Raw genomic sequence first — 22,766 nt, forward strand, 5'->3', positions numbered from 1 at the left:
ATGGAGTGGTGGAGGAGCCATCTTGTTTAATACCTTGAAAAGACGATACAGTCTGCTGTATTTGACCGTGTTTTCCCAGCTTAGTTAAGTTGTGCGTTTTCAAAATATTGCAGCAATGGTAGCCTTGTCGCGTCTTGTGCAGGGTTTAAATTGTTTATTTGTGCAGTGATTTTACTGGCTTTAATGTATCGTCACTGACATGTCGTTGACTTGTCGGACAGTACGGGATGTGCAGGAGGATCGCTGTATTCATAAACATTTTGGCTATATTAGTGGACATTGGCCAGACTGAATCTAAACACTGATGCCAGGGAATTAAAACTCTGACACAGTTGGTTTTTCTGCAGAGACTACGGTGTCTGGATCCGGTGTTGAGGTACCATCTAGCAAATGTCCTGCCTTATGAAGATGTAGAATATTTTTCTATGATAAAAAGAAGAAGAAGGAGGAGGAGGAGGAGAATAATTGATTATAACTGAGGTCATCATCAATTTTTTGGTGGTCAGTTTTCCCCTCCCCTTTGGATGGCATTTGCTGTAATGTAGATGTTAATATGTTCAGTCCCTGGTAAGCCAGTGGTTGTGGAAATACTAAGATTATTTCACACAAAATCACAAAACAAGAAATTAATGGGAATGGATTTGAAAAGTTTGTCATCATTAACATTCTCTTTCATGGGGTTGTTGACGGTGTGTTTATGTGTTTGGAGATAAGGGTGGGGAATTTAGACCAAAAATAATGAGAAATATTTGAAATTATTATTACGACGTGAGGTCTCATCCTTAGGGAATGATAAATAGTCTGTGGAGATAGGCATGACCTGCTACCTGGATTTTTAAGGAGCCCGGCCCATCTGCATGCGCAAGTGGACACTTATAACTGGCATATAATTATGGACCAAGGATATGGCAACCTTGCCTCGGAGTGTGTATGCTTGGATGATGCGAGACTTGTGAAAGTCAAACAGCTACTTATGAGTTGAAGGTGCATGCCAGCTGACATGAAAAATCTGGTTTGTTGGCCTAAGGGCAGCAAAGAATGTTGATGGGGGAAGCTGGAGGCTTGTGATTACTCCCTGAAGCATGCAGCGCTCTGCATGACGAGCTACCTCCACATGACTCGGACATCCACAATGACCTCTAGACAATGGTCATACATTAGGACAGCCTCTGTGAAGCTGAGAGATAGGGATGCGCAGAGAAAGAGGGGGAGGAGGGAGAGCTACCGTAACAAGGAAATCGCTCAGAATTTTGGACACCACTATGCTCGATCAACCTCCATAAACCCAATCAGTCACTGCAATTCATCCCAGCCGTAGCCTGGAAAGTGAACATTGAGCAAGCAGTATAGCGGCTAATGAAGACACACTACCTCTTGGAATATGAACATTTTCCCCTTGCCCAATGCCGCTTTTTTAAAAAAAAAAAAAAAAAAATTTGATCACTGTTATGCTTTTCGGTGAAAGCTGAACATGCCGAGTCAAACTTGTGAGCTTTTCCAAAGAGATGTAGACTGTATACCATACAGATATCAATTGCATTGTAAATTCAACCATGGCATAACTCTCAATACACAACCTGTTGAGATGAGAACATGCGTAAATACTCGCCGGTGGGTATATTCATATACATGCGATGATAATGCAGTGATATCTGTGGATGGCCTGCAGCTATCATCTTTATTTAGTGTTTCCCTAAAACTGCATGTCCTGCAGAAAAACATATTCAATTTCCAGATTTTCAGATCCACCACACAAGTGCAACATGGAAAGATATCCAGAAAAAAAAAATCACTGAAACCATTGACTTCTGCTTTACAGCACAACATAGAGCAACAGGAAATGCTCCTTAAAAAACCTACCCTGTAACTGAGAGTATGTACTTTCTCAGCTTTGTTTTTCTTAACTTCATTGCATGTTGTTTGTCAGTCCCGTCCATTTGAATGTCAGCAAAAGGTACTGTTGTTGTTACCTCATGCCAAATGATGCCAATGCAGTTTAAAAGTGCATTAAAAAAAAAACAGCAACCAGAAAGACTCTTTGGTTTGTGTCTGTGTGGGTGTTATATATCATTATAAGAACTCTTGTCTTCAGTATTGTCCAGCATGATAGCTTACTTCTGTTCACAGAGGAAATAACTCAAACGGGAGAGGTGCAAAGGTACAGATAGAAAATTAGGTCTCCGGGGAGTGTTTTAGATGTGTTGTGGAAGGATTGTGAGTTACAGGATAAGTCAATCTCAATACAAAGTTTCTGACAAGGTAATGGATGGAACTGAAGTTGCTGCGAGTTAGGAAGCCTATGAAGACTTTCACAGCCACTTAAGAGAGACAGCAGACTCACTGACACGGCTATTGCCCTTTAATTTAAAGAACTATCAGGTTTGTATTTTATTTTTTTATTTCTCTATTTTTCACCCCTCAGAAAAATTTTTAATATCCAGTGCATGAAACCCTTGCATCCTTGCGTCCAGGATATGGAACTCTGATGAATCTAAAAATTGGGCTGCACCTTCACTTTAATCATCCAGATAAAGTTTTTCAAAGTTTTTATTGTGGAATAATAAAGAAGCCGCCAATTCAGCTAACAGCTGTGGGGGACCAAGAAGATAATAGCAAGGTAAAGAAAAAAAAAATTCAAAATGCATGTTGCACTTTAATTGGTTTTACTTGCAATATTTGGACATACCCCCACTTCTGTCTTACACAGTGAAGAGTATTTTAGAAATGGTAGGAAAAAAAGAGAGTTCATGAATGTCCTGCTAATCACGGTCTAATTATATCACAAAGTAATTACATAGCAATTATAGCCCCTATTGTATCTGAATCGAGCACATTTAGGAGAGAGAATGCATGAGTTGATTAAAATTATACATTAGGTGATTTCAGTGAGGAAATGTTATAAAGTAAAACACTTCCATCCATTTGCATAAAACATATTTTAATCAGTTTAATTCTGTTTGATTAAATCCGTTCATAAATTGGTGGTCTGCTCTCTCTCACCGTCTTCCCTCTCTTTGTCGCAGTGCTATACCGGTGCTGGAGATAAACTGCATTAACAGAGATATAATGTGTTGGCTGTCATTACTCTATGTACACAACCTTCTTGAGTTTTCCAGCAGCCTCAGTCCTGGAGTTAAATTGGTCAAGGTAGATTTCCATTTTCCCAGGAACTGTATTGACTAAGAAATCTATACCTGCATGCAGTTGTTTCTCAGATATGGCGAGGTCTATGGTAGTCTCTGCGCTCAGAATAGCACCGTGCTCCATTCCCTTTCATTATGTCCACTCCACGTTAAGGGGAAGGTTCAGGATTTTTAGAAACCTGCCCTATTCACCAGCCCAAAGCCTTTTCATAAAGTAACAATCTGTGTCTTTTTACTTACTCATTTACTCAAGTTACTGTAACTGAGTAGCTTTTTGGATTTTTTTTTTTGTATTTACACTTTTTTGAATGTTTTTTTTTGTTGTTGTTTGTTTGTTTTTTTGTATTTTTTATTTCACTTATGTACATTTTTTAATTGAGTGAAAGTTTTACATTTTAAGAGAACAAATGATACAGAGATACAGATACAAAGAACAAATGATCAGTCAAAGATTGTGGAATCTTTCACAATAAAAGCTCCAGCAGCAAAGATGAGAAGAGAAACTTGGGTCTACTTTGCCATTTCCAAATTTCTAGTAAAAGCTGCACAATAATATCAGTGAGTTGGCCTGACGATGAGAACAATGTAGACTCAACCATCATAATTATGTGCTTATTCCACATTTGCCAGTTGAGTCTACAGGGTCCCCACTTCAGTCAACCCTTGACAATTTTACGCAATGCACCTTTAAAAGAATCTAGTTTTAACTGTGTACTCTTTTCCATGCACTGATAGAAGGATGAGAGCACAGCTAACACAGTTACTGCTTTGAAAGAGTAATTTAGTTACTTTTACTGCAAGTACATTTCAAATGAGCTCCTTTTTACTCGATTTTTACAGCAGTACTTCTACAGAAATAAAATTTAAACTAAAATAACTACTTCTACTTGAGTAGCAGTTTGTAACACTCTTCCACCACTTTTCTGCCATTAAAATGCCAATAGGAAAATAGGGTACATCACAGTAGCGGTTTTAGGCACGGGCGAAGCGGGCAGCCGCCCGGGGCGGCATATATTCATGTCACGTGGGGGGCGGCATGAGAGCAAAAAAAAAAAAAAAAAAAAAAAATCATCCTCGCTGCAAAGCAGTTTTCTATTACCGTATTCATCTGAATATAAGACAATATGTTTTCCATTGAAAATGCCCTGAAAAAACGCCCTTGTCTAATATTGGGGTCTAAGCAAATACACATGTATTGTGCTTGCATATAAACCAGTAGGTAGGCTCGCCTGATGCCGCGATTACCGGCGAATGGCCGCATTGCGCAGTCAATAATCAACCATGTTGTCTGTGTCACTGTCCGTTGTGCTGCTGCAGCCGCGTATGAACAAAAGTTGATTTATAATGAGAGGATGGCAGTATGTGTGCGCCGCTCACCTGTCAGATCCGGCAGACCTGACCGGGTGGGCGCGGCACCTGTAGGCATCAAGCCGGTGCCGCGACCGGCCCGCCTGATGCTGACCGGTGGCTTTTTTTTATGGAAACAAGATTTTGTCCATATAAAAAGTATTTTTCCAAAAAAGGTATTTGTGCAGGTGTTGGCGCCCCTGCTCTGGGAGAGGCGCGTCTAGCCTCCATGGGGCACCGGTAGCGGCCGTTATCGCTTGGAAGTTCGCGCGCGCGGGGTTAGAACAGTAGGGCGCAAGGCAGTAATTTCGCCCAGGGCGGCAACATGGGCAGAACCGCCACTGGTACATCATTCATTACCGGCCTATGTGTTATCTTGTGTGTGTAAGTGTGAAGTTCCTCCATTCACCAACAAATTGGCATTTCTATAATGTTGTTATATTCATGTGTGGATATTTTTTGTTGTAGGCACAGCGAGACTTACAGCTATCGACTGCAGGGAAGTCATAGCAACAATAACGATGGAAACAGGAAGAAACTAATTAATAACTAAACATGTGGAAGACAAGACCTGTTCAAAAACGAGGTGAACATCGGCATTGCTTTTTTATTTCAGATTACATCTGCTCACCATCTGCCTCTCCGGTGCCTGTTGTGAGCTTTACAGATGCCGGTTGCTCCCGCCTCGGGCTGTATTCCTCATCAAATTGAGTGACAAGTGCTCAGGCTGGGAACTTGACCGTCTGAGGGGGAGGAGGGTGGGACTAACAATACACCTCCTGCCTTAAAGCAAAAAGTTTCATGTTATGGCTTCAACACATTCAAAAAGGTTGTACAGAGGAACCTCTGAACTTCTAAACCTTTCATCAGTGATGAATACACACTCTCATCAGACCAATGGTTATTATATCTCAGAGCAATAAGGTGAAATGATGTTGTGTCTGACCCCTCCTATTAGTTTGGCTTTCCAGTGAAACCAGCACTTAATGACTTTTTTCCTGTACTTATTTTGTTTTCTATGCAAGTGCAGTGTTTTTTTGACACTTATTATCCTGTTGTAATACAGGAATTATCACAGTGCAACCACTAAAGTTTATTTCTATTGTTACTATTACAGTTCAACCCTTATTATCACAGCTGCTACCACCACTGCATTGCCTCTTTTATCAAAGCAAAGTCACCAAAGGCCATTTTTGCCCAGATATTTATAATCAATGCAAATGTGTGCTAACAAGCCTATTCAAAAATATGGAAACACTGTATATAGAGTCCAGTGATTTCTGGTTGTTATGGAATCAGGTGACAAAAAATAGACGTTAAAGAAGGCGTCACTTGTCGATGTGTTGCATCTTTGCCGAATATGTAGCCTAAACCTGACAACCCTGTTTACCTCTCACCCTAAACACTGAAAAACTAGAGAATAATTTTTGCATTAATGACAAATCATTTGACAGTAGGTTCAGTCATGAGCGTGGTACAATCCAAATTATGTGACATCAAGGTTATTTAAGTGTATTAAGTGTGTATTTAAGTGAAGTATATGTAAGATTTCCGAAATGTTGGCTTAAGTGATATAAGCAGCTTTTTTTTTTTTTGGTCCGGCTTTGCAATTTGTCTAAAAAGCACCGGCTGTGGTTTGGCTATGTCTGCTTTCCGGAATTCATCACTGGCAGGAAAAATGGAAATTGGCTGGAATTTCAAACACCATTGTTCCTGATCAGTCACAATAACAAAGGAGTTGCTGCGCTGACATGGACTGATGTTGTGTCGTGCCTTTGTGCTGTTGTATCATGTAGCACTGTGGTTCAGGTTATTGTGCTGTTGTTGGGTTATGCAGAGAATTTAAATTTTTGCACCTTTTAAATCGCACTGTATACACTGCAGTTTTGTTTTCTTTGAAACCTCAAGGGTCAGAAATTAGCAATAGCTACTGTACTAAGTCATTTGTGATTGTAATTTTGTATTTCAATTGTTAAATGAATGGATTGTACAAATAAAATAAATTAAATAGGTGTACAACATCCACAAAAACTCCTGCCGGTCCAATCCCCAAAATTCAGATGATAGCACTGCTGATTTTTGAATAAGAGAGGAAAAAATGTCTGCTACACCAGGCTATAATCATTCTGCCACCATACAGCTTTCAAAGTCTCCCATTCAGAAAACATTAGAGCAACACGTGTAAACCTTATCATCTTTTGTACACACACTTTCCTACAGGTTTCAAAGAACAGAAGTGTGTGTTTTGGATAATCAACCAAAGGTTTCCTCTCCTCTTCCTTTACTAAGGTCACCCTTAAATACATTCCCTATCTTTGGGTACAAATTTAACACAAATTCCAGAAAAGCTATTATTCAGTTATAAACTGCACGTGCAATTTAACGTGATGAAGTGAATTATTCTTCTATGACAAATTAAAATATAGTCGCGTGCAGTCTATGGCTCCCTCTGATGAAAGGAGGAGAAAAATGACTGCATTAAACTAATTTAGGGCCCCATTTTCAATAAAGATTCTCAGAAAGTAAAGGCCCATTTGAATAGTGCACGGCTTCTAAAATACAATCTCTCATGCTGTAGTGGCAAATCATGATAATTAATGTGTGATGAATAGATCTATTTTGTCCCACTGCCCATAAGCACAAATATAATGAAGGCTTGTCGTCTCTTTGTCTTCTGTTGCTTCTAATTTACTTCCGCAAGTTTTCATAGCAGCATAGCCCACATTAAACTAATTCACATAATAATGGCTTCTGAAGGTTGCTTTTCGGTATGGCTCTATGTTTAGTATCTACAGCACTGGAGCGGTGATTAGATGAGTTGTGCTCACATTTTACTCTCACAGTGCCTCCATTCTCAAGCATCTCTCAGTTTATTTACATTGCCAACTGTTTAAAATAAAAGCAAGCCTTCGGTTTTGAATCAAACTTTAGAAACGAGAGCACCATAGCTATTCCGGGGTCATCGCCTCTGTGTTGCCTGTTGCAGTGTGAAGCTCCGACATCAAGAGAGAAACTTGGGTCAGACTTGAGCCTTCAGGTGGGTATCTGTGAGGGAAAAAAGTGTACCTCTGAAATACAACCTCCGATATTGATTCAGAGAAAGTCTTGTTTAAAAACGTGTCCAGGGCACTTTCTCTGCTGGCCAAATCAAAGTCTTCACAGACACTTTTGAGCTCAATTGCAGGAAAACTTTCCACAGATGCTCTCAAAAACAATCACGGGAAAACTTGAGGTTGCAGCCCAAATGCAACTTTAATAACAACTGAGTGCTAGCCTTAAAAGCAGCTATGTGTGATGATTACACCCTCAGTTGAACCTCAAACTGGAAGATTTCTACAGTTCACTCTGCACCATATTCAGCTATTGGTTGCTACACAACAACATTTACATCAATTAGCCTCATTCAGCCATGAGGCTTTTTCCTCCAATTAATATCCGTGCCTGTGCTTGCACTCGATTTTTATTCCACTTGGGGGTTAAACTTGGGTAACTTGTTATTATCAACATCAAGCTGCATGACTATAATACTAAGTTTTGCATATTCCTAGATCTGGTCCTCCATGCCAACAACCAATGGAGACATTACGAGGCAAGCCAGAGGCATGATTTAGCCGTTTTCACCATCAGCGTGAGGAATGGAAACAATAAAAATGTATGCCTTCGGAGCGTTTGCTCTTCTTTTAATGTATTTCCCTTTGAGTTGTGAAATACCTGACAGCCAGCACTCCCACTCCGTTGCCACCACTGACTCATCTGGTTCACAACACTGTCAACATTCAGCCGTCTTTAACTTACAATTTCAGCTTTACTTGCAACAGACAGGCTGATTTAACAGAGCTTGTTGCCTCACGTCGATCACAAAAACAATACGCACACATTCTGTTTTTTTCCTATTGATTCTTTATTTATGAGAGCGCAGCTGCTGTTTGAGTGATTCTTATTCTACTATGCACTTCTTTTTTCACGGCAGTTAACAGATTTAGTATTGCCAGTAATTAAGCCAGTGGGCACAGTCAAATCCAAGGGAAATTTTCTTAAAGATGTGAATCATAGATCTAAGTCAATATTTCCTGCTGGCGCTCCATGGTAATTTCTGAACGTAATTCAGCCAACATGCTAGTTAATATGTACTTACTGCACAGGACAGAGCCAATTTGGTGATGGGGGGTGATTCTCTTAATGATCCAGTCTCTAAAGGACCTCTGCAATATCCCACAGCGACTCGGCAATAGTTGCTTAGGAACCACGTCCTTCTTCCAGCGGAGCCCCATTGCACAGTCGTCCTCTGTGGCTTTACTCATTCTGCTTTGCTAGACCCTGGGGGCTTTAATGTTCAGAATGCTGTTCACCTCCTGTTGTTAAAACTTTTTTCCCTTTTCTTTTTTTTTTTTCTTTTTCCAGGAGGTTATTAGCAGCATTTAGCAAACAGTTGTTTACCTTCACTAAAAAAGGAAGATCCAGATGGGTCCTCGGTAGGGGATTAAGATTACAAATGGTGATAGTTTCACTTTATAATCCAATTAATGCTTGTTGTAAAGTCGTGTGTGTGGGCGTGCACACGCTCCCAGTCGGCATAGGGAGCCTTGCCTTGTGATAAAGCCTTTTGTTCACAGCGAGATGTGAACACAATGTAAACAGATTGGCATTAGCAACAGTTCGCTGAGACGGCTATGTTTACTGTATTATTGTTTTAGATTATGAGATGGGATTATTCAGTATTACTACATTGTTAGTGTGCTTGATTCTCAGATCACAGTTTGACATTCATAGTCTATGTGATTCATCACAGCCCAACAGGTGTAACAGAGATATCATTTGCACAAAATGTGCCTCTCATAATTCATCCTGATTAAAGTCAGCAGTTCAATATTGATTTTCAAAGGCACTACCAATTCTGTCACACTGATCTCTGTCTCAAAAAGATTAATTCTTGAAAAATCTCACACACCACAACATGTGCATGACCCACAACACTGAAAGGTAAATACCAGTCACACAGAGGGGTAGGAGTAATAAGTGTCTCGAGAATTAGACCGCTATGTGGCACAGACATGAGAATCTCAATGGCTAAAAAAATATCTCTTGCCACACTTTCAATGACTGCATGTGGCACATCGCTCGGATTTAAAGGTGAGATTACAGCAAGAGACTTTAAGCAGAAAAATAATGAAAATCTGAAACTAAGTATCAGTTATAAGTTGGTTCAAGTTGTCTGCAAGCTTCGCTGTGTGTGCTGATGTTCAGCAAACACGGAGACATCACCGCCACTGCTGCAGGAGAAAAAGAACCTCAGAAACAATTAGCCTGTGATTTATTAATGAATATCTCCAAATTTAATTAGCTTATGTAACATTTAATTTTCTGGGTGCACAGTACTGCAGATCATTAGTAAGTGAGGTAATCACTCACAACATGTCGCCTATCAATCTATCAGTGACGACCAAATGACAAATCATCATGAGCACCAAAAACTTTCACTCTCCAGACAAAACCGACATGCAATTTTAACACCGCTCTCCTTTTTCTTTTTCTTTTTTTGCCTTTAAATTTTTTAAATTTCTTTTAATAAATCATTGATTCATGTGTGTTTAGTTAGTTATTCATCCCTACTTCATACAGAATGAGTAAGGTGGTACTGTAACAACAATAATAATTATAATAACAATAATGATGATAAAAGCCTACATTCTTTTCATGGTACTCAAAGGTGCTTTACATAATTTAAAAAGATAAACTCAGTGCACTCATAACTGAAATAAATAACTTTGGAAAATGTTGTGCATTATAGATTATTAGATAACAGATATTTTCTGGTGTTGCTGCAATGTTTTATTATAAATGTCTATACCTATATAATAACTGTATAATAAATACCAGTATAATTAAGTACCCATATATAATTTGCAAACACTAAAACTGAACTGTCTGCTCAACCAAATGGAAGAAGAGAAATATATATATATATAAAAAAGAAAAGAAGTGTTATGAACATCAACTTCAGAATTTGCAGCTTAACATTTTAACTTCAAATTTTCACCGCACTTCAGAAAATACATATTACAACCAAGCTCTTCTGGACACCATGAACAAACAACTACACAATAAGTATAGGCCACTATACCGCTGGCATTTCACCATCGATTTCCCCATGTTCATAGAGAAATGGTACAGCAGAACCTCGATGCTGTGGATTTTCACACTTTTTCTTTTAACCCAGAGGAAATGGACTCCCATGTCAGCGTGTGAATCATATGTTCTCCAGTGGGCTTATGGTTTTCATTAAAATCTGCCCTACACACAAGTTAAAAAAAAAAAATAAATAAAAAAAAATCATCATTTTTATTAATGGTAGCAGTAGTAGATGTTGTAGTAGCAGTAGTGGCAGTAGTGGTAGTATCATTATCATTGATGTTATTATTAGAATTAGTATAAGTGTTAGAATTAGCATTATAAAACAAGACAAATTTGTACATGTGTTTCTGTTTTGCATGTTAAGTGCAGAATGCATCAGAGCTAACATCTGTTGCTATACATTAGGCTTTACTGTAGGTTCCTTCGCTGGACCAGATCTGCATAATCATAAACTTCATCTTAAGGATCAAATGCATTTTTTACTCTGCTTACTGAAGACAACAAAATCAACAACAACAACAACAACAACAACAAAGACTAGTACCATTCAGGGGATGTCTGTCATGTCAGTCTGAACGCACAACATACCAAAGGCTTTAATCTTTTCGTGTATATATCTCCAAAACCCATTGCTGTCTAGCCCTAATTTGTTGGAGGGGAGTGCATCATTTATTAATGATTTACTATTGGCACAGAAAATGAAATATTACACTAACAAATTTAAACATAAATCATTTATAGATTTTCTCCGTATTAATAAATCATTAGCAAATTGTTTGGTCATGACGTGTTCACTGTTCACAAACAAGTCGTGAAAAAAAAAAAAAAAACAGAAATCTCTTTGTATGGGCACCATCATCAGGCCCAGACTAGCAGAGTTTGTACTGAATATAATGCATATAATAATAAGTCCAGAGCATAATAAGAACATAATAAGCGAAGCATATCTACTGGCCTATATAGAGCGTTCCTTCTCCCTGTGCACCAAACAAAGCCGCTGAGGCCTGAGGCTAATCACTGTCCTTTACCTGTTGTCATTCATCTAGAAGAGTCAATTGGTCTGCTTCTGCAGGGTGCAGAGGTAATTACTATTTGGCTATGACTTACGTTTGGCACTATTGTCTGACTCGGTGGCGCACATGCTGGGGTATTGGGGACTGAAAGCTCAAAGCTCATTCAGGAGAGTTCCACTTTGACTACACCATGTTCCCCCAGAGAGCTGTGGTACTAGCTAAACAAAGCCCAGCCAAGACGAGTCAAGATCGTCGTAGTGAAAAAATACCTGTGCCTATTTTTATCTCGTGCTCCAAGTGCTTTATTTGTGGAAATACCTTTTTCAATGCATCCTAAGAAGCACAATATTTCTCTTTCACTGCCTCTCTTCCATTTTTGCGGTGATGAAAAAGTTGCAAAGTGAGAAGAACAATTTCACAATATTGCTGTCTAGATAATTTTCACAGATCTGCCTCTCTTCAAACTCAGAATTGTATTAATATTTAATCGCATTATAAATTGGATGAGGAATACAATTATCTAAGTAAATACACCTGTCCCATCAAGCAAGAAATTGAGAAAATCCCCCAGCATGTAGCCTTACTCTCAAGGTGAGATTTAGGAAATGAATGTATAAACTTGAGGAAGATTTGCAGCGTCGTAATCCGCATTTCTATTCATCTACTTCCCTAAGTATGTCAACTCAAAAGAAGTCCTCAGAGATGGCGCAGAGTTATTCCTCCACCTGCTATTGACGCTCTTTTCCCTCCTTTGATATTGGTTATGGACATTAAACATCAAAGCTCGCATGATTTTAGCTTAATATGTGCTTAACAGTGCGCCTTGGAAAAATTATTTCTCTATTATTTCATATTAATTCACTTCCACAATCCTGCCGGACGACTAATGAATAAATTCCTTATTAGCCGATAAGAAACCTGATACACAAACATCTTGCAGACACACGGCGGTGCTATGCTGTATGTGCACATGTTCTCGTGGATTCAAAGGCAGTTGTTGGGCTCTGTTTGGTAGTTTGCACCGAGTAGAGGAAAATGCAGTTGTATATCAAGACAAAGTGTCAGGCTTCAGCTACAGTCTGTTGAAGAGTCAAGCGACTCCTGGGAAACAGGAGTGCCGCTGTGTACGTTTCCTGCACCGGACTACGCTTCCTTCCTCCCGTCATTGAAGCATGAGGAGAATCCAGGAAGATGGAGAGAGGGGGTGTAACGGTCGGGGAGAGGGTGAGGAGGATGGGGTGTGGAGTGTGGAGTGTGTAGTGGGAGCAAAGTCAGTTTCCATGACTGCTTCTTTATGATGATTCAAATCCCCAGCTCCTTCCACCCCGCCTCTTCTCCCTCTGTAATGAAAGAGCGAGGTGGTGTAGCTGCAACAAGACAGGAGGCAGATAATCTAATCACACAGGATAATGTGCCACATTTGACCTGAGCACTCAAAAGTCTCATTCAATCCATGGAGGCAATCCGGGCATGTGTGTGTGGTGTGTGTGTGGTTGTCAGTGTATGTACAAAAAAGTCAGAAACAGAGAGAGAGATTCACTCACTGTCTTCTCTTCATCTGTTTTTCTCTTTCCCTGTCACCCACATTGTCTCCGCATCTTTCTCTCTTTCTTTTTCCACAGCGCTCTCCCTGTTTATGTGCATGTGCTCTGCGGGAATGCGTACGTTTCCACCAGAGCTGTGTCTCTGAGTGACAGAAACTTGACGAGGCATTAGAGGCTGGCTTAGGAGTCAAAAAAACAATTAAACAAGCAACGTTTTTACCAGATGGTCTTACCACCGCAAAATATGACAAAATACACTGACCAAGTTTGTGAACGCCGCAAATGCCTGGAGAGCCACAAAAAGAGAGAAAAGAAAATAGTGTCGTCTGATGGAAAACAGTTTATTCATAAGAAAAACAAAACTTGATGCCTGTAATTCTTGGTGGCTTGGGTTTGTAATGAGCCTCACTCGAGGTCATGGAACTCAATTTGTGTTTCTAAAGGTGGCAAATATAACAGATAAAAAAAAATCCTATCAATGCTATCAGGCCTGAAGCTTGACGAGCATAGAGTAAATGTTTATTTTCTGATTCCCCCTAGTTTGCTTAGGCTGCTCCCATCAACCTTTGCTCTAATCGGTAAGTATCTGGTATGCACTCCAAACTAAATTGCTGTTTATTCTATTCTGTGGGTGTCAAAGCCCCAGCCTGGCTCTGAATACTATCGGGGGAATGAGGGTCCCAGGATGCTCAACTCTGGTGCTGACACAACACTATTCTTGAAAGACCCGCTGCTTGATTTACCCAAGCAAAATGTCACAGTAATTGTGAAGATTTATATCAATGGGAAAGAGCTGACGAGGTCCCACAGCTATCAGATCTGACAGACTTAATATGTGCTCAAATGTTGCCTGCCACACTAAAGGTTTGCAGCTTGACCAATTTTACACAGAATGTTTCTCCCCTCTCCTGGAATTGACCCGGTTTTTCATTTTTCCCATCTGCGAACCGAGTGTGATGTGGGAACTTTTAGGTCGATAATGTCTGCTTGTTATAAACTGGCGTGATTTTTTGATTTATCAAAGTATTACCTTTTGTCTGCATCTACCGCCTAAGATACTATAAAAGGAGAGCGGAGAGACAAGTTGATGACTGACAGCTGGATTGTATAATTGGATTCCACATGCTTTAAGGTGTCTTTCTTACACCTTTTGCTCCCTGTCACAAGATATGTTAAGATAAAAATTCACTGTGTATTCTTTTTTTTTATCTTTCATTCATGTCTTAAGAAAGGATAGCAGACCAAAAATGTCATGCTGTAAAGATACTGTCAACTGTATTTTTGCCTTGCAGCTACCTCGTAGCCTTCCTCATAGCTTTTTTTTTTTTTATGTGACTTTTTTTGGGGTGATGTGCAGGGTACCAGTGTATTTTTTCTGGAGAGGTTAGAGAACAATGCCATTCAAATCAAGGGGGCACCACATGAGCTCACCAAGACGCCTCAAAATGTGCGGGTCTTGGCTTTTGTCCGAGTAAACTACAGTGCGGTTTATTAGGGATGACAACCAGCTACACTAAATTGCAAGGTTTTATGGCTGTAATGAGACTGATGTTGACATCTGATAGCCAGCAGTTACTCGTGCTTTCTCATATTCAATTATTTCTTCCTATTCTTAACTGATATGAACCAGAGAGGATGAATTAAGTCATGATTAGCTACACTTACAGGGACTGAAATTGGGTTTACTTTGATTTTCCACCACCAAAACTTTCATCTCGTGGGACGCCAGGTTACGATAACATAGTCCAAAAAAACAGCTTTTTGTGAGCCGGTGTGGTATTCGTTTGCAAGCCTTTGTTTCCTTGTAATGATAAAAAATAATAATAATAATAATAAAATAAAATAAAAAATGATCATTTAAGATAATATACAAAGTAAAAGTTTCAATTGTGACTCCAATCAAAAATTCACATTAGGTTTGATTGTGCCATGAGTCATAGTTAAGTCCTCCAATAATGTTAAATGGCACTGTGGATTATATAGATGAAAAAGAAATTAAATCGAACAACGTTATCAAGTATGCCCAGAGCGGTATAAATTTTACAAAGCAACTTTGGGGATGCATTATTGAACCTCTTCCTTAATGTTAATTTCATTTTACAAAACAACTTAGAGACTTCCCTCAGTGAAATGTCAGCTCGCACGACTCAAAATAAAACAATGACAAGCATGTATCGCCAAGTATGACTTTTACCTGCCATTTGAGTTTCTTAATGACCAGCTTCAAGTGACGTCTCCTTTTCCCCATGAAAGTACCTTTATTACAGACAAAATAGCATTATCAAACAATTTTATTGCAGCGTGTGATGGGTAACAGCCCCTCAGACGGCTCTGAGACGCATCTTAAACTGCTGTCCTCAGGCTATAAAAGAAAAAATAGATTACAACCTTTGCTCCACTCCTTTTTTTTCACTTACTTATGCTATGTGCACAAGTGCAAATTTTGTCTGGTTTAGATCTCTCAATTCTTGGCGCTCTTTAGTCACATCACCTATCATGTCCCAATTTGTGTTTAAGAATGCACCCATCTGTTTGCTGAGAGAGCGTGGAGCAACTTGACTGGCAAACAAATGCAAAACCAGACACAATAACTCTCTTTAACATTTCCCAGAATGTGACTGATGAATAGGGGGACATTATGTGTGTTTTTGCCTGCTTTCTCTAACACAACACCGTGTCCTCCAAACCAGACTGTGTTAAGAGGAGTGAGCCAGCGTTTTCACTCCTGTACAGTGTGTAATTTATTCAACAGAAAGTTTGTCTCTCCGCCTGAATCCATCCACAGTTTCCCACCTTTTGAAATGAGAGCAGGCTAGTGCAGGAGACATCTGCCTGGCTTATAATAGGTATCCCAAATGTTTCAGTAATTCCATTCCATCTCAAACTTCCCTCCCCTTCAGCACACTCCCAAATTACCAGTGGAATGAAGCTGGGACTCTTTCCCTTCCACAGTGCGAGTATTTTCCCCTGCTAAGGAGAGTGGAAAGGATCCCTCTGTGGGCTTGCAGTATGGAAGCTAGCTCTCAGTCCAGCAGTCAACAGGTTCTGTGGAAAGATGTGAGTCAACCATATATTTTGTGTTGTTTTGATTTTGATTTATTTGATTTATTTGTTTGTTTTTGTTGCATTCCTGATGCTGATTTCACATGCAGCGTTGTTTTAATTTAAAATAAATCACCTCTTATCTTCGTATTTTATTGTGACGCATTGTAGTGCACTGAAATGACCTCAGATTTGAACATCTTTTAACACTTTTTTTTTTTTTTTTTTTTTTTTTTGGTCACTAGACATGGTGGGGACTGAAAAAATAGAGAATAAAATCAAGGCTAAGATATATTTGTTAATCAGGACACTGCATTTTCATCCCTGTGGTATTTGATTTAAAGTTTGAATAAAATATGTCAGACGTCTGTACCTTGGAATTATAAAGGAGAGGGACTTGAGCTCTTGCTGAAGAATCCTGCTATTAGCTGAGTGCTCTCAGACCAGTAATTTTTCCATTCAATCCTTTCTGGCTTTTCTCCTTGGCTTCCTTTCTTTCTTTCTTTTTTCTTCTTTTTTCCCCTCTCATCCTCAACGTCACCTGTGCCACTGCATTTGCTTTAGTCTACAATAATACTCACTTCTCACGTCACTTCAAATACCTAGAATTTTCTTTTATTGTGGGACTTCATCATCAAGAAGGAGAAGAGGAATTTTTAGCTCTGAAAACTTACTTTTCCTCTCACATTTCACTTGTTGCTCAGCATGTGGTTCAGCATGGTGTACATATATATATATATATATATATATATATATATATATATATATATTGTGTGTGTTTTTGTGTGTGTGTGTGTGTGTGTGTGTGTGTGTGTGTGTGTGTGTGTGATCAAGTAGGCTCTTTAAATGCCCATAATTTCTCCGGCGATCAAATGTCAATTGTTCTGGCAGATATTCATCTGAAATATAAAGGGCAGGGAACATTTCTGATTCGGAAATCATCTGTGGCTTCATATTTCAGGATACTTTTCAAAGGAATTGAATGGATTTAGGTGCATCTGAATGCAGGATTTGCTGCTTTCAAATGCACTGGGTCTGAAATGACAACCTTCATTACTCTAATCATTCAGGGAAAGCATGATATGGCTTGATTATGCTGCACTGCCTTGATCTCACACAAGCCTGTGATACGCGACAGGTAGTACTGTGCTCATCGTCTTTGTACCTGCATCAACCTGCCCCACTGTGATAAATCACTGCCTCTGCTTGTTGGTTATGTAGGCGAGGGCTTTTTTTCTGTTGTTTTTCTTGAGGAAGTGCTCCTTCTTTCCATGATAACAGCAGGGGGCTCCAAGCACTCTTCATCACAAAGCTGCACAAGAATTGCCTGGCTGATTCTGAACTGCTAAACCCTTAAACACTAGTCAGCAACTGCTGCACAGTCAGACTGCTCTCTCCTCTCTCTCTCTCTCTCTCTCTCTCTCTCTCTCTCTCTCTCTCTCTCTCTCTCTCTCTCTCTCTCTCTCTCTCTCTCTCTCTTGCTTGCTCTCTCTCTCTCTCCATCCCACCTTCCTCTGTGATTATTCTATATTCAAAGCACAGGCAGTGGTTTGTCCTCTAGTTAAGTTTCCTCTGCTTATGCAACCCACCGGGGGAGAGGAGAAGATTTCAGCCATTTTTTTTCCCCCAGTCTCTTGGAGAAATTCTCTACAGTATGTAAGGAATTTCTGGCCGTCTGATTATAGCCTTCTGTTTCTCATCATACCTTGAGTAGCACACCAGACTTTGATATGTCTCACTTTTTATGACCACTGTTACCGCCATGTCAAATAAAGCAGGATGATAATGAAGTTTTAATTAATGAAGCACGACGTTGAAGGGGTCCGATACGATACGAGGAGTATTTTGGAAATGAAATGCAACCAAAATGAATAATCTTTGCCAGTGAAAACTTGGCAGCCGAATGGTGGGATTTGGTTACCTGAGCTTTGTATCGTGCTAAATGTGATGCCAGCTCAAGTTGCCACCAGCTCAAGAGAATTTTTAAAAGACTTATTGCTCCTGTTTACATGCAACGTAGAGCATGCTGTCAAAAGCTTCGACATGCACGGAAAACGCTCTGGGACGCTCAAACGAAAAGCCTGTGCTTTGACACGCCGATAAATCTGTATCTACAAAACTGTACATTTTTCCTTGGGAAGTGTCTGCACGTTGCACCGTGTTCATCACCATCTCTATTTCACAGCAGTATACAAATGGCTTTCAGTAAACTTAAATGTATTCTTAGAGCTCTATATTCAGCCAAAATGCTAGTCTGGTAGAAAACCTTAGCGTTAGGGCAATTTTGTGTTGCTGATTGCCAAACTATCACCTTTCTGAAGACTGAAGCCATAAAATCAAGGCTGAACACTTTAACTATGAAGCCTTTAAGCAAGTTCTTGGCATTAAAAACACAAAAATATGAACATGACAGCAATTAGAGACAGAATGAATGTCATCTGCCATATATAGACATATAGATTATTTGTTTGTTTGTTTGTTTGTTTTTCCTTTTGGTTTGGTTGAAAGATCTCAAAATCATCAAGGATAAGAGAGAAAACAGGCGGATATGTGTGCATGATGAATGCTATGCTGATGTTTTCCCACAGGAATTTGTTCACCTAATCAGGCAACCCAGAATGAAACCGGCCAAATCTTATCTTCAGCATGTTATGAAATCATGCCACCGACATATTTCCAAAAAAGTTATTGTGTGAGATACAATAAGTAAGACATTAGATTTTATTTAGGATTTTTTTTTAAGTCACTTTTTAACCGTTATATTAAAAAATTATCCAGAATATTCCTACACATTTTCTAAAGAAGTCAGTACTTTTACTTTTAAAGAGTTATCCAATCTACTGCAGCCTAACTACTGTAACAACCTCAGCGACAATAGAAAACCAAGGCTGCTTTATCATCACTTTAAAAGACACACAGATAAGCAACACCAATTTGGCTAATTGAAGTTGGTTCAGTTTTTACATATCTGCTTTTCTGTTGTCCTCTTGAGACCTTCAAAAGTGGTCCAGTGTGAATGAGAAGCTTTCATTTTCTCCCTGTTGAAACTCTGGTGGAACAAAAGCCCGTCTTTATTAATCTGTGGCCTTAAGCTTGGGGAATTGACTACAGCAGGGAGAGTTTTAATTTGAGGAAAGTTTAATAAATGTAACCTTTTTGTGGTGCTGTGGCGCCTACTCTTCCCCGTGCCTTGCGTCATGCACCCTGGGAGCCATCACATCGTTCTCATCAGTGGCTTCGCTGAAGGACAGTGTCACAAATTGTGCCGAAGCAAAGGTTGCTTTATGTTAATATTTGTAACACCCATTCTTGTGGTCTTTTGTGAATCATCTGAGGGGACTGAATCAAATGGTGGTTTTGGTGTTGAATGTAGATGCTGATTGAATAGAAAAACCAAAAAGAACAAAATGGAAAATAAGAAAGGGAAATGGTAGCTTTAGTAAAATGTCATCACATTTATTTGACAATAAACTGTATGCTGCTGTTATCTTCTGGACCATGCATTATTTTGATCCTGTGTTTTCTACAGGTTGAGGCAGGAAAAGAGAAGAGGGCCAAGTACCGCATCTACCAGCGAGGGGCTCTGATCCTGGGTCTGGTCTTCCTTCTTCTGGCCCTCGGTGCTTTCAGCCTGAGATACCTCTGGAGCCCAAATGCAGGGAAGGTAAGACTAAGAATCACCTCCCTGTTTGGTGAACATCAGCCATATTGCCTCCGTCTGGGGTAAGTGTAGTCCTGATGAAAGACAGATGAAAGACAACAAATCATACAGGTTACATCAAAGAAAAAGCGCTAGTAGGAAAAATGGATGGCCACACAAAGAGCCAAAGACAGTCTCCACAGTCTGCATTGTATTATGCTAGATTAAAAGATGTGTGAGCTATGAAAAAGACAGCTGTGTTTTGCTCTGTCGATGTTTTGGCTGTCAGGGCTGTAATTTTGTGAAAATCTTGGACCAAACCACTGCCTTTTTACAGTTGCAAATGTTGGCCCTCAGCATCATTTATCATTTAGTCTATTATGTACTCTCTGTTCACACTGTAAACATCTTCTCACACTGTGAGATCCTGATACCGCAGTGCTGAGCTTAACTACTACTGGCCAAAATGGCTACAGGAGGATTCAAGCCTCTTGGTGATATACTTGGAGAAAACTCTTGTCCTGCCAATTCATCTTGTAAAATCCATTTCAATCACTTTTGATGGAGAACATTTTCAGTCTGCTCCTTTCTCCTGATTTCCCCAAAGGGCCAAAACAGCTAATTTACTCATGCTCATAGAAAGAATATATCAATCATTTCACAGTCACAAACTCTAAATGTTGTGGGTGTTGTTGCAAACAATAGAAAAAAAAGATGTTATTTCTTAATTACAATAAGATGAGAGTAAAGTAGATCATTAAAACTGGGCACATCTCTTCCGCTGCCGACTGCAAACCATAGATCTGATGTGCATATCAGATATCACCTGGGACCAAGTAGAGGTCTTCAGGGAACAGAAACAGGAGTAAATGCACCATGTAGAAAGTAGCTGCTACATCAATGTGCTTTTTTTATGGACAATAAACATTAATTCAAAGACCTTCTGCCACTATTCGCGAGTTTCTGTTTGCATGAAGATAAGGATTTCAATTGTTGACAGGCTATCCTAAGCTTAGGTTAAGGTTCATCTGCACTTCACGTATAGACGCCATTGTCCATGTCCTCCCTCTACAATGCAGATATAAATCACCTTTGAGCCATCTCCTTTGTCCTTGTTAAATATTTCATGCCGGAGGTAGAGCAGTCATTATTTCCACTTTAATAAGCTGTGATCATTCTCACGTGGCACAAAATGTGTTGATGGCAGAGGTTGCCCAGGCAATGAACATCAAACCTGAGGACCCTGGGTTTTTCTTTAATAGGGTCTTGAGGGGGAGGCTCATTCTCTGGCCTCCATCAGTGAGTGAGATGGAGCCGCTTCAAAGGAGAATCACCTGTCTGTCAGATGGGAAGCTACTTCAGCCTCAGTGAAACAGTACAACTCATACGAAGCCCCAGCAAACCAATCTGGGGGGTAATCTCAAGCGAGTAGTGCAGAGAGACAGACAGGAACACAGACAGGCAGACAGGAACACAGATTGATAAATTCTGTTCCTCTGGCCTGATAATATGATATTGTCTGGAAAGCAGCAATAGTAATGTCTTTGTAATAAGCACAAGTAGACCTAAATGGTTAGTATGACTAGCAATAGGTGCCGTGGCTGAACAATCAAAAGAACAGACTGCCACCTACAGAAACTCAGGCTTGATCAACAGTAAATTGAAGGGAAAAAGACTTGAGACACAGAGAGGTGATGTTATAACACCACGGCAATGACCGCTTATCACTAAAGATGTTGCTAAAAACACAAATGTCACATTTCACCTATTTAACCTTGGAATTGCAATTAATTAATAGCACAACGAGACAACAGCCATGGAACTATCAGTGTCAGTCTATACTCACAGTTCACCAAAGCAACGTGACCTCCTGCGCCGAGCTTTGTATGAATAACAATGGAAAGGTAATTTGCTCAGTGCATTGTATTTCAAAATGACATGATAACCAATTGGGAACTTCTTTTAATTACCTCCAAACATATGTTGACTCAGAGGCCTGGGGAAGATACTTTGCCATAATTTTCCCTGCCAGAGTGTATTTGTGTGCGCTTGTGTGTGTAGGTACACATGTTTGTGGGTGCATTAGAGTGCAATGCATGTATTAGTGTGTAGATTAGCTGCCTGCATTCTCCTTTGGCTTACGGCAAATTTCTGTCTCAATGTTTACTATATGCTCATTATTGTTCTGGGCCACAAGGCTCACTAGGGGATTTTGCCTCCTTGTAAATTAATCCTCTGTTATTACCAGTTTACATCTGCAACTCCATGAAAATAGAATCTGGGTAGTAAGAGTAAGGGAATAGTGAGGATAATTTTACTAGGGAACAATACTGTCTCAGAGAAAAAAAAAAAGATGTGTTGAGAGAATTTATAAGCATAGCGTTTGATCGATGTCGGTAGTGCACACCGACACCAAAAAGCATCAAAATATTCATGTTATTAGATTTGATATGTTTATTCTTGGCAGCGTTTTTAATTCATTAACCACTTTGAGTGAGATTATCTTGAGCAGAGCAGCCAGATGCAGAGTAATTACCAACCTGTAGACATTATAAACCAGTTTTTCCTGGGGAGCCTTGAATAGCTCTGAGGTGCTGTTGGACGGTATGGCGAAATTGCCTGAGAAATACATGAATGTCAGACCTAAGGGAAGTGCTCCATTATTCAAGCTGAAATTGCATTGCTCACCTTGATGCCTTTCCTTCTCCGGTCCCAAGGTAGCCGCTGAGTTGTTGCTCCTGATGGCCTCTTAAAGGCTTCACTGTCAGAACTGGCTTCTTTAATGAACAGAGCTGTACCTGCTGATTTTCCAATGGTCACAGGTGTATGGCTTTTCAAGGCCTCGCTCCCCTTTGTTTATTTATTGCTCATACGCTGTGTCCACCCGAGAGTCCCCTCAGTGTCC

The 22,766-nt window shown here is 39.8% G+C and overlaps 1 protein-coding gene across 1 annotated transcript in view; it reads left to right on the forward strand.

Moving 5' to 3' along the window:
• The first annotated feature begins 16,166 nt into the window (after positions 1–16,166).
• tnmd (tenomodulin) overlaps positions 16,167–22,766 on the forward strand; it is a 40,533-nt gene continuing 33,933 nt past the window's right edge. The window contains exons 1-2 of the mRNA XM_030062182.1: positions 16,167–16,236; positions 19,751–19,885. Coding sequence (XP_029918042.1) covers positions 16,189–16,236; positions 19,751–19,885 — 183 coding nt within the window. The 5' untranslated portion in view covers positions 16,167–16,188. The remainder of the gene's footprint in view (positions 16,237–19,750; positions 19,886–22,766) is intronic.

This window comes from Myripristis murdjan, chromosome 10 (genome assembly GCF_902150065.1).
Source record: "Myripristis murdjan chromosome 10, fMyrMur1.1, whole genome shotgun sequence".
Classification (NCBI taxonomy): Eukaryota; Metazoa; Chordata; class Actinopteri; order Holocentriformes; family Holocentridae; genus Myripristis; species Myripristis murdjan.